This window comes from Strongylocentrotus purpuratus, unplaced genomic scaffold (genome assembly GCF_000002235.5).
Source record: "Strongylocentrotus purpuratus isolate Spur 01 unplaced genomic scaffold, Spur_5.0 spur5_scaffold_19, whole genome shotgun sequence".
In the NCBI taxonomy this organism is placed as follows: Eukaryota; Metazoa; Echinodermata; class Echinoidea; order Camarodonta; family Strongylocentrotidae; genus Strongylocentrotus; species Strongylocentrotus purpuratus.
The window spans coordinates 10,352,629-10,366,454 of record NW_022145604.1 but is presented as its reverse complement, the minus strand read 5'-3'; the positions used below and the strand labels follow the sequence as shown (position 1 = coordinate 10,366,454).

The 13,826-nt window shown below is 39.4% G+C and overlaps 1 protein-coding gene across 1 annotated transcript; it reads right to left on the bottom strand.

The window, feature by feature from the left end:
- Positions 1-9,904: 9,904 nt before the first annotated feature.
- Positions 9,905-11,070, bottom strand: LOC590113 (galanin receptor type 2-like). Its single transcript, XM_789730.3, has one exon. The coding sequence runs from the start codon at positions 10,957-10,959 to the stop codon at positions 9,967-9,969; it is 993 nt and encodes a 330-aa protein (XP_794823.1). The 5' UTR covers positions 10,960-11,070; the 3' UTR covers positions 9,905-9,966.
- Between the last annotated feature and the right edge of the window lie 2,756 nt (positions 11,071-13,826).

Here is a 13,826-nt window from a genome sequence, read left to right as displayed (position 1 = left end):
CTCAATAGGTGTCACTGTTCACATCATCCTTGAAGTGGGTTAAAATCAAAGATTTTTAAACATTCAGGTCTTAATAATGATAGTAACTGTATCTTAGCGCAAACAGTATTAATACTTGTCTTTTTTCTACTTTTTTTCAACAAACCTCATTTAGGTTTCAACTTTTATGTTTGAAAAGTAAGATAAATTGTACTTATTGGCCCGAATTCACAAAGGAGGTTTAAATATATCAAATGGTCTAAAATTAGCGCAAAATAAGCGCAATTCAGTCAGATGTCCAATATTAGATGCGCCCAAGGCAAGGTATGCTTATTTTGCACTAATTTTAGACGATGGGTTATGTAAATGAGGGTTTAAACCATGGGTTAAATTTAAACCTCCTTTGTGAATTTGGGCCATTATGTTTTTGGAGACCCCATCATTCCTGACTCAATTTTAAAATGACTGCTTTCATCAGGAAATCATCTCATCATAAAATCTTCTACATCATGTGAGTTTTGATGAAGTGATGTGTAGTAATGCATATTAATTTTATTTTGGTAGCGTCTGCGAGATCTGATCGGCCTCATCCTCTTCATTGTGACGCTAAAGTCCCTTCATCTTTTGAGGTTCAACCGTATGTTTGCTATGTTTGGTGCCGTCTTTGAGGCTGCCCTGGGACACCTGCTTCTCCACATGGTAAGAGAAAATTTCCATCACTAGTGATAATACTACCACTATCACTACGACTTTCACTGCCACCACCATGGCAACTACCACTCCCACTGATATCACCGCCACCACCATCCCGACCAGCTCCACTTTTAAAACCTTCACTAGCACCACAAGCACAGCCACCACACCCAAGCAACCCCTACCATGACCACCTCACAACCAGCATTACTATCACACCACCACAACTACCACCTACACCATAACCACTACCACCACCACAGCCACAACAACAACCATCCCCAAGACAATACCACGACAACCAATTCCAACACACTACCACCACCACACCCGCACCACCAGCATCACAAGGAGGCGCGGATAGCTCAGTCAATAGAGCAGTGGACTCGTAATCGGATGACCCGGTTTCAAAACCAAGGCGATGCGCTAGTGCCCTTTGGTAAGGCATTAATCCTCATTACCAGCATTTATGCTTTCTTAGCAGTCAGGTAAATTAACCACCACCATTCACACCACCACAACTACCACCTCCACTGTAACCACTACCACCTCCACTGTAACCACTACCACCACCACAACAACAACAACCATCCTGCAGACGCTACCACGACCACGACTACCAACTCGGCACCACCACTACACCACCACTACACCACCACTACACCACCACTTCACCACCATTAAAATCAGCGCCACCACTGTTACCAGCACCACCATGACCCAGCGATGGACATGTGCATAATTTATGAGTGTAGATACATGTATTTTGTTGTTGAAATTGTTGTAGTTATAAACCATTATTATTCGTAAATAATTTGACCTATCATCACCTTTGTAATCTCCTTTCATTCCAGCTGTGCTACACCATCCTGGAGACGGCCTTTGCATGCCTGGGCAACCTCCTCTTCGGTAGCCACTATTACCCCTTCAGGAACGTCTACCCCGCCTACGAGGTGATCAGCTCCCTCATCGTCGGATCTGCCCCGGACCATACCAAGCTCTGGTTTCTCTTCCCTGTCCTGTGGCCGATGTTCTACATTACTTACGTCATCTGCATGGTCATCTTCATGGCTGGATTGGTAAGATAGGGGTTGATCTAAAAACCAATAGGAATGCATATGGATCGGGACTACTTACCTTCTATGGTTTTTTACAGTTGGCTTGCGGTTGCACCATGTGAGAGAGAGGGAGGATTGAGGAGTCCTGTAAAGGACTCGGTAATCTTTCTTGAGGGTGTGTAGTCCTGAAAAAGACTGTTGGTGTAGTCTTGAAAGCAGCATCCTATGATTTTATTTTGAACTTGATTTTAAGAGATGAATGTTTTGAGTTGAATTGTGTATTAAAAATATGCCCACATTTACAAACTGGTTTCTATTTTTTCTTTTCACTTTGCATTGTTTTTTATTTTAATATTTTGGTATTCAATGATTATTTACTTTGTTGTATTTTAGTTGTGTTGGGATTTATAGGGCTCTCTCATAAAGACATGTACTGTGTACTAAAGGGATCACTCTGTATGAAATATACAGACTAAATCTATAATTATTTACATGAATAGATGAATGAATGGAAAAATTAAAAAGTAAATGTAATATGCTTCGCCATATGGGCTGACTTTTAGCTCTTTTTGGTTTGTTTATTTGTAAGACAGGGAAACTTATACTGAATGTACTGAATAGTGCTTTGCAGTGTGAAATGCTGCTTCAAAGTTTGGGATGTATACATTTAAGTACATTACAGACAGAGCAGCAAACAGCACAGCATTCAGTATAAGCATACTGTCATTGATTATTCTGTTAATCTGTTATTGGGTCTTCTCTTGCTTATAGATGAAAGCTATCCTCTGTCACAACTATCGGAAGGTCAAGCACTGCCCTCTTGAGACGATCAGCGGCCAGGAGGTCATCAGCTTCTTCTGGCATCGTTTCCTCTGCTGGCTGGGCATCAGAGAGGAGAAGGTGGATGATAGCGATAGAGACAAGCTGCCAATGGTAGGTGCAGGCGATGATGGTTGTGGTAGTGGTAATGACGATGATGTCTTTGATGGTCACGATGATGAGGATGGTGATGGATTTGAGAAGGAGAAGGAGAAGGATGGTGATGATGATGAGGAGGACAAAAAAGGAGGAAAATGATGACGGTGATGATGATTATGATGCATATGATGACATGATGATGATGAGGATGATGATGTAGATGGTGATTATGAGGATGATGATGATGAGGTAGTTGATGATCAGAAGGAGAAGGATGATGAGGACACTAAGTATGGTACTGAGGAGGAGGACGATGACGATCAGCGGTCAGGAGGTCATCAGCTTCTTCTGGCATCGTTTCCTTGGGCATCAGAGAGGAGAAGGTGGATGATAGCGATAGAGACAATGATACCAATGATAAGTGCAGTGTAATGATGATGATGATGTGTTCAATGGTCATGATGATGAGGACGATAATGTTGTAGATGGTGATGGAGTTGATGATTAGAAGGAGAAGGAGAAGGAGAAGGATGGTGATGATGAGGAGAAGGAGAAAAAATGAAGATGGTGATGAAGATCTTTCCATTATTATTATTATTATTTCTATTACTGCAGGAGTTTACCATGGCAGAGATCCAGTACCAAGTGGACGAGCTTGTCTTCAGGATGAATGCCATCCTGCATCAGAACGGCCTACCAGACAAACCCCTGGATTACCTGGATGATTCCGATGCCACCCAGAATTACCATGATGACGGCATCTCCAGTTATCCTTCAGAGGTTAGTGTACGGTGGTGACTTTAAAGGGAGTGTAGTATGGCAAATACTGGTTAACGCCATGTACGTCTTCTTTTTGACAACTGCACATAAACAAATGGACTTGATTAAGGGTGGTCAGCGACTTAATCTCTACATGTTCAGTGTTCGCGAAACGGACCGATCTCCTCACGCTTCGGTTTTGCGTATGTTGCACGCACGTGATTGCTGCGGTTGCGTTGTTTGTAGTCGTATTATACCTGATTGGCCCCGAGTCAGGCCATGGGAAAGACACATAGTCTCAGGCTACACTCCCTTTAACACCCTTGGATATGATTTGATTTTGGTAACACACAGTTTCCATAAATTCTAGAAAGATGCCTACCCATTGGTAGCATTCAATGTTTTGCCCCTTTCAGTGCGATTGGCAGTTTCAAGCGCCCACATTTTCTGTTGCAACCTTCTATTTTTTTGTCTTTTTGACAGTCACAATGGATTCATTGTGGAATGATGTTCATATAAAACAAGGAAATTTGTACCACATAAAATTGAGTTTTAAACAGAAATGTTTGTAAACTTGATGGCATTATAGGGATTTACAATTGGCTCTTTGAAACCTGAATCAACACATACCGGTATTTACCTAAACCATGGTAGTTTCAGCAAGTACATGATTTCTTGTACCAAGGGCATGTTACAGCTTTACCATCAAGAATGCTCTAAATCGTTTCTGCTTTGTTACTTTTGATTCATTATTTTTAATGCCTATTTTGCTGTAACTGAGAAGAATCCTTGTTGTGTACAATATGATTAGTGTCAGTTTTAGTGAGACTCTGGAGTTGAAAACTGAATGATTGGGAAATAAGCTTTTATGACCTTGCATGACAGTTCCACAGACATAGGAGGTGTTTTGATGCTTCGGAAGATGTTCACACCTTTAGAAATGAGTTTGTTTGTCCCTTTGATTTTTATGATCACCATGGTCTATCTTCCCGAAACAGGATCAAGAATTTGACAATGACAAGTTCGAAGAGCGGGTGCAACGTTTGGAAGAGCAGCTGTACTTTAACAATCCGGAACTGCGAGAGTTGATGACATCACCAGATGATGATGAGCCTGATAGACATAAGGGATTGAGGTAAGACAAGAAAAGAAGGGAAATGGGATAGATAGATGAAGGAAAATATTGGTGAGAGATAAGATGAATCGGTACAAATGGAAAGATTTAATGTAGATAAGTATATCAGTAAGAAAAGTGGGAGAGAAGATGATGAATAAAGATATTTAAGAGATGAGATAGATAGGTAATTTTTAAGAGACAAAATAGATAAGTTAGGAAATAATATGGATAGTTACCATTCATGTAGGTCACAGATCTGATAGTCGGATTATTGTCAGAATGTATAAAGAAAAAATGGTGGAAAAATACATGTATTTATTCAATCATTGTTTCCAGCATCTATTTTGAACTTGTTGATGATAGTACCCAGGATATCTTTGGGAGAGGTCTACTTAAAAATGTATTTTACAATTCAAAATCATATTCAACTGCTTTAATACCATCAACCATCCACCACCCTCACCCTAGGGCCAGGCTAGAGCTTGAGATCTTCCGCCAGCTGCAGCTTTCCCGACAGCAAGATGGGCTGGAGAGTGACGGGCCAGGGATCGATGGTCCTGATAGGGACAGTGGGCAGTTAACGGCCTCTGGATCCCTGGCTTCTTACGACATCGGAGAGGATAGCGCCCTCTCTTGTACAGACCTGAATGAGGCTGAAACAGGTCGACCAGCCACGGCCTATCGGAAGGATGATGGACAGGTTGCCTTCCCTCAGCCCATGAGGAATCTAGGTTTGTGGAGTGAATGCCTTGATTTTGCATGTCTAGATAGTCGTGGGTGAACTACAATGCCGCTATCACAGATCCATTTTGAATTTTAAAAAGTAGCAAAATAAATATGCATAATTAAAGACAAATTACAATAACCTGTGATTTCAAATTCATTACCATTCAATAGAACTTAATGTAACTTCTATAGATTGAAGATAAAACATCTGTTCAGAGCCATGAGGGCAGTGTACTGAAACTTAGAGTACTTGTGTCTCGGAATAAACGATAGATTTCTGCAATATTTTCTTGATCTTTAATCAAGGAGTTTGTATCTTCAACATGTTACTACATAACTCCAAAACTCTACATGCCTTGGAAATATAATTTCATGATTATAATTGTGTGTATTGATCATTTCACAGGAACTCTGGAAGAACGGAGAGCTAATGGAGTGCAGAGGAATGCAAGCACTGTACAGGCTTGGGGAGATGATTCCACCACCCAGCCGATGGACAAACCCACCGAGGAAGAGCGTCCTCTTGAGACATCAGAAGGCAAGCGCCCATCCAAGAAGAATATCCTTAAGAGGCTACCAAGGCCACATACTGCTGCTGTCTTCCCAATCAGAGACACCGCCCGCCTGTCTGAAGATGGAGACAGGAACCAAAGACCTACAAAGCCAGGGACTATTCAGCATAAGGACTCTAACACATCAAATGCATCATCATCATCATCGGCCTACTCCCGTCGCCAGAGTAGCGATGGCTTGGGCGGTTACATGGGTAGCGATAGCTCACATGCAGACACTAGCTCTTACGGGAGCAGACATTCAGGAGTGGTAGAAGGGACTCAAAGGAGGGGCAGGAATTGGAAAGTGACTCCATTTACGAAGCATGGGTGGGAGGGTGAGGATCTCGGGGAGAGCCAGTCAAGTGAGAGAAGCGGTTGCAGCTCCCATACGGCCAACGAAAAACGAGTTTTTCCGCCAGCTCCATCACGGACGAATTCTCAAGACTCCCAGGCATCGCGCCAAGTTGGGAATGCCAATTTGAACTCCTTTATGAGTAGTGGTGGTGGTAAGAACAAGAGGAGGGGTGGGGATGGTAGACCAAGCATTGATGAGCTGGTATCCGACCATTCTATGAACTCTGATCCCAAAGACCATTACTCCATTGGTCACCACCCCAACCTCACAGTCAGCATGGAGAGTTTCCCTCTACCCAACAGCCTTGAGCACCTTGTGGTCTCAGACAGCAGTGACAACGAGAAGCAGAATGGCCACCCTGCTTCCAGCAGGTCCCGTAAAAGGAGAAAGGGGCACGAGGTGGGCAAAGCCCAATCTTCCAGGCTGAGGAAGACCAAGTCGAGGGGTAAAGGGAAGGGGCGGAGTCGGCTCCAGGACGTCGGGCACGTGAACCAAGGCTATAGCTCGGACAGTCAGGGTGAAGGGCTTGAAGATGATGATATACCTGTGATTGAGATGAGCAAGCACCCACTGCCAGGCCATTTCTGAATCTCATATTCTAAAGAACAGACATGTTGAAAATTTGGTGATTCCATTGTACCCGACTGCTCAGTTGGTAGAGCAGTGGTCTTGTAATCCAGCGACCCTGGTTAGACACCAAGGGGATGTGCTAGTGCCCTTTAGCAAGGCATTAATCCTCATTACCAGGTCTCTCTGAGAGGACCTAAAGCCGTCTGTCCTCTGGTTGCCTACTAACAAGCATTTATGCTCTATCACTAAGCCATAGGGTGGTCATGTGTGACGTCATCGAAAAACTATTTTCAGAATTTCCAAATTTGAACTTCGTTTTCCGAAAGAGCATCAAAAATAATGTCCAAATGTCGAAAACCAATTAAATATGTTCAGTATTGGCTGAGATATGACCATCTGAATAAATAGATTTTGGTAGGAAATCACTGTTATTTTGCCCTGGTTCATAACATTACGAACCAGAGCAAAATAACAATGATTTACCTATCTTTGATAGCTCATTGTGTAGAGCTATATGTACAGTATCAGATAAAGAATGTATTATGGGTAAGTAACCGTAAGTTCAAGGTGTTTCATCCAGTTGTGTCCCTTATGTCACCAAGTATTGTAAAATGCTGAACATTATTGATGTTTTAAAAAAAAAAAAAAATTCTATATTTGGTCTGGCCCAACCTCCAGTCGGACTTTCAACCTATTACGATCATCAGGTATGCTAAAACATCTCATGCAGTTGGTAATGGACAGGACATAATTCATTTGACCTCCCGTGTCGTTTAACATATATGAAGCTTTTAATGAGAATAGTTATTGAAACTTTGCATGTTTTTTTTGTCACGTTCCTCTACCAAATGCACATGGAAAAAATATGTAAAATGAATTGTTATTGTACTTTCCATTTTCTAAGGTTTATTTCACTCTTTGATGTTTTATTTGTAACATTCTGCTGCCAACAGCCTTGGGACCAATTTTCGGATCATTTCACCACATGTATATAAAATGTTACATGTTCTGTGACTGCTCTTGTATTATTATTCGTATCTCATGTGGTTGTACATATGTATATCGGTATTGCTGCCCCCATTTCCATTTATGAACAAAACTATTTTCTACAGAATAAATCCAAAATAATGTTTGAAGAATATTCTTGATTGTTCATTTATTTTCTTTAAATGAATTAAAAAAAACCTATATTTCCATTACAGTTCTTTCACATGTGTGCTAATTCCTATGCAATCATTTTACGTGCTACTTTTTTCAATCAATTATTTTTGAAGAAAAGATTTTTTATATTTTTGTACTATTCTTATATACTTCTATTTTGAAAGATAAAATTATTTTGGGGTAGAATATGCGCATGACTACCTTTGGTAAATGTCAACCATTTGAATCATTGCATATCCATTGTATTCATATTATTGTATTGTGTATTTTATGCCTTTTAAGTATGGTATGTGTAAGTTCCTCATAGAAATTCCACTGTTATGAAGATATTCAAAGAGCAGTAAGCATTTGATTAAAAATGAAAGGTGTTGGAAATTTCCAGCATTCATGTCACTCTAACATTTTTTCTCAAAAGAATTGCACATTAGATAAAATAGATTGAAGTTTTTATCTGCTTTTATCACCATTGGAAATAGATAAGTAATTTTTTATTAATGCAATTTTGTGTAATGCTACTGATCTAAATTGTACTCTAAATTTATTTTGCTATTTTGCTAGGGAAACAAATTAGGGGGTTTGATCGATAAAGTTGAGTTTGTATCTTAGAAAACAAGTTTACTTTATCACACAAAAGTATTATATCCTGATATAAGTGAATGAGAGTTGATAGTGTGTTGTATTTATATTTTGTTTTAATTTTTTTATACAGCATTAAAATTATGCGTATTTGTTAGTAATGGTCTTTGTTAACTTATTAACTATTTAACTTGTCTGAGACAACTGGTAACGCTGCTACCAGAATATTTGTTAATGTTTTACTTTTAAATCTAAATGGTATACAATCAAATAAACTCTTGAATAACAATGCAAGAACATTTTTCAACTTAGCTTAAGAATCTATTTATTTGTGTTAGTCTGTGAGAAGCATCACAATTCAGATCAGAACTGTCAAAAAGCAAGAATTCAACATCTATTATTGACCTATTCTTTCTCTCTCTTATTACATATTCAGTGTTAGATTATGATTTTGCAGCAAATTGAACAATGAGATCAAACACAAAACACAGAGTGCGAGTCACCCGATGCATACAATAGTTTATACAAAAATCCTATTTATCACATCAATGACAATTTTTTCTTGTTTACCGTAAACTTCAGGCTAGTTTGTAGCAGAGGGAAGTTTCTATTTCTTAGGCCTGAACGAGCCTATTCATTATTAGACAAATCTAGGTTATGACTATCTGTTTCAGAGCCACGAATACTACACAACAATCAATAAGGAAGTAAATTTAAACTTATTCTGAATAAACATCAAAGTTAATGATTCAAAGTATTTTTTTTGTAAAATTAAGCTTGACAAAAAAATGACAGACCCTGAACTTTGTCAGGGGAAATGAACTTTTAGTAACACCCTGCATTACATTTAGGTTTGTATTCTACGAAAGTTTAAAACCGAAACTGGGGTTTAGCCTTTGTTCAAAATCGGTTTCAAAAAGGAAGTTGGTCTTCTTCTTTCGTTATACAGGGTTTAAGTGAATTAGTAGAATACGAACCGGCTTCGAGTTTGGAAGCCTGCATATGATTGCTTATGGATGTTGCACATACAAACCAAACTCAAGAGGAGTATTAAGTTCTTAATCTTAAGCCTATACGATAAAAATACAATTAGAAAAAATCTCTGAACACAATAAACTAGCAAGTATAACATGTTTAAAGTTGACATGTTTTTTCAACAAGCGAATACAAATTCAGAAAGAAAAGAAAGTGGAAAAAAGCATAAGATTGTAAGCTATAGACATCTTGTAAAACTTTGAAATATATTACTATCCATGAAATAGCTGAGCGAACAAGGCAATATTTGTTATATTTATTTTCCTGATTTGATATTGGCGTAGGGTAAAATAATCGGTATTATCAAAACCGCGTTTATAAGAATCACAAAAATCAAGAATTTGTTGATTTAAAAAAAGAATGCTTAAAAATACAACATTCCCGAGTCGTATAAACCTTATTCTTAGATTGAACAACTATAGTTGGAAAGGGTGATCTAGAAGAAAACTGATCTTGTCCTTAGTATTATGGTATCTCTTTTACGTCAGATTTGCCCTCCCCGTCAATAGCGAATACCGATGGGTTTCCTTCACCGCGTGGGGTACCCTTTATCCAGAACAGATCCTTCAGAGCTTTCCTGAATCTGGGCATTCTGGCAGCGTAGATAAAAGGGTTCACACAGGAGTTGGCGAAGGCAAGGATGACAAAACATCGGTACAGAGGACTGAAGAGGTGGGTGAACGGGACGATGCCAAGGTTGAAGACCAAGAATCCAAACTGATCAGGTGTCCAACAGATGATGAAAGTGATGACGACGATGAGGAGCGTTTGGAGGACACGACTCTGAACCTGACGGAGTGCCGAAACTTGCCGTTGACGAAGGCTGTAGATGGTCCAAGCGTGCGATGTCACCATGATGACGACAGGCATGACATACTTAAGAATGAATAAGCAAACACCAAGGAATCGGTGAAAGGCCACAGGCAAGGAGAGTACGCACTGCCTGTCTTCTGTTACGAAGAGGGCGTAGAGACTTCCAATGTTGATTATAAAGGCTGCGATCCAGATGACAATGACTGCGATTGAGGTGCGCTTTGGAGAGAAGAGACGTTGGAACCAGATTGGAAATCGTACAGCCATCAACCTCTCGATCGATATGGTTGTCAGGGTGAAGATGGATGCGCAAATGGATATCCACATCAAGACAGATGAATGGATAATCCGACAGTAGAGCTCGCCTCCAACCGTGTCCGGAAGTTGGATGACTTTACGATGTGGTATGATGAAGATGGATGTTAGGAAATCGGCCATGGCTAAAGCACCGATCAAGATGTCGGTGGCACAGCGTCGACGTCCTGGCCAAAAGATCACGAGCATCACCAGTAAGTTTCCTAGGATACCGATGATGGCCAGGACCAACTGGACGATCACCCACCACTCCCACGAAACAGGTGCCCACACCCATGCATCATTCCTTGAGATGTTCTGCCAATCGGCGTCCATTACTACCCCAGACATTTTCGTTTAGAAGTGATGTCCAAAGACCTTTTCGGTGTTTCTTGAGATGTTTTGAAATCTTCAAAATATCAGAGAAATCTTCCTAGAAGGGCGAAAAAACAGTAAAGAGCATTGAAAACCGATATGCATTTAATCGGGTTTTGCGAAGTAACTTTAAAAAAAGTCCTCACTCTTAAAATCAAGACATACGCGCTCCGACAAAGGATAAACAAATTCAATTAGTATTAAGATTCGTGCAGTTATTTGATCGACATCTCAACATTAGAATGATCGAGTTATTAATGACTATAACAGCAACTAAAGAGCAAAAAATATGAAATCTACGACAAAATTGACAGTTCTCTATCAAACGCGATTGCAAAGAAAGTCGAAAAAATTAAGCTATGACAATTCCAAAAGCCTTGAAATTCGCGAACTGTATAAATACGTATCACATAATCAGAACTTAAAACATTAATTATAGTGACATATGGTGTACAATTCACCCTAAAGTTGATTTCACGAAAGTCCATGAGCTTGTATTATCCGTTATTTCATTTTGCAAATGTTTTTGTAGAAATTTCAGACACTCACCTATTCTTGATGGACAATTTACTTCTTTGCTTTCCTTGACTAAATTAAAACAACTCGACTCTAGCCAAATGGACTAAAAATTATTACTGGTTGTGCACTTTTAGATAACGGAACATAATTTAGATACTTTCACACGTACATATAATACAAACAGTGACAATAGAATGTGGAAACGCTCGAATCACAGCACAAATAAATTTAATTGCTACCTTCCAGAGAAGTAGGAAGGAAACAAAGTACAGAGTTTCGAGAGTTTTGAGACTAACCCCACCCCCGAGTGGAAGTCATATAGCTAGCGGACCAATACAAAAACCTGATTTCACTCGGAGCTCGATTCTATTATTTCATCATAATAGAAGACGGCGTGGCGTGGCCGTTAGACGGAACCCTCGACCTTCGCGTGGTCTGGAGTTGGAGTTGACATTGCGTTGACTTTAAAATACGGAAGGTGTATTTCACAATTTGCTCAACCTCTCGAACTGTCTAAACTGTTGCTCGCTGATATTTCTCCAAAGTCCAAATCTTGAAGTATGTTGTATACTGGATATTTGAAGCACTGATGATTATTAAAGATGTATTAGCAGGAGAAGGGTTTCGGATGAGGAGGTTCCAGGTGGGGGTTTCCAAGTGAGGGGGTTCCAAGTGGGGTTTTCCAAGTGAGGGGGTTCCAAGTGAGGATTTCATGCAGGGGATGGGGGTTTTATACCTAATTACATATTCACAATCTCGATTCTGAGATCTCCTCCTACAAAATATTCTTACCCTAAACTTAACTATTTGATTATTATTACTGTAGGTGACTGGGCGGGCATAATACTTGATGGACGCTCAAACAGTGTTCCTGAACCATTAATCCTAACATTCTAATTGGGCAAAAGTAAAAATAAGGGGAAGGAGTAGAAAATACAAATGCTCATTGGTCAGTTGGGATATTCCTGCTACTACTTCTTTGATGACTCAGCTCCTTATACCAAGAAAACAAATGTCTTGTCTTCCAGCTCAAACTGGTATTCAGAGGGATAATTTATTTGCCTGTTTATAATCAGTCAACACAAACACTGGTTGAATATGGGCTTTGTCTACTGAAAGTCTTTCTCTACAAATATCCTATTCTTGGAATCTTTGGACCAGTGGAAAATGACCAGGTATCATCTCACTGTAGTTCGCTGACCTCAAGTAGGAAGAAAGATGGTGAAATAGGAGAGGGAAAGAGAAAGAGAGAGAGAGAGAGAGGGTATCGTCTCACTGTAGTTTGCTGACCTCCAGTAGAGAGGATGATGCAATAAGAGAGAGAGAGAGATGCAATAAAAGAGAAAGGGGGGTTACCTGGTTTAAAGGGAGATATCTCTACTTCGCTACATATGTGTAATTGTGTATGTATTCAACTTTAATGACAGCAGTGTAACACATTTGCAAATTGCTCGTTTTATTCTCAAATAACTGGTATTTTGTTTAAAGTCTTGTCAGAGCCAAATACCTGGCCTTTTCACTATTGAACAAATTTATTTGAATTTTGCAATAAAATGGTTTTGTTATCACATGCTGACCAGTGACCATATGATATATTTTAAAGAAAAATGAAACAAAACAATAACAAATAAATCATCTGTCATCTGTAAATGTGTTACACTGCCCTCCACGCCCTAGCTTAGGAATTGGCACGAATGTATTTTCTCCTTCTTCTTTCTTTTCTCTCTTCTTTCAAAGTCGCCGTTGCGTTATAGCTTTTTATCCTGAGATAATTTATTGTCTCAATTATATCCATCCAGGCATTTCTACGCTGGAGCACTTCTCATGTTGATTACAGTGTCCGTGTGTAGGGCGTGTATAGGTATATTGTGCGTGTGTGTGTGTATGTATATATATATATATATATATATATATCTTTCTCTCTCTTCCTCTATCTTTTTATTCTTTTCCTCTCCTTCTCTCCCCCTCTCTAAATTGTGTACGGAGGAACTTTATTTCTTACGGTTTTGTGTATTTTCTCGTACTCTGAACGGAACTCTTGATACATATATATTATCTCACTTCGTTTCTCTCCTCTGTCATTCCTTCTTTCCTCTCTCCCCCTCTCTCTGTCTTTTTTTAAATTTTTTTTTTTCTCTCTCTATCCCTCACTATTTCTCCCTTTCTTTCTCTCGCTGTTTATGTTTTTCAAGATTCAAGATTTAAGATTTAAGATAATTTATTTTCATGTTAAAAATACGTAAAATTTGTTTTTGGACATTTGAAGGTGCATACATGTAAATAAATATATACATACAAACAAACTAATGACATTTTAACATAAC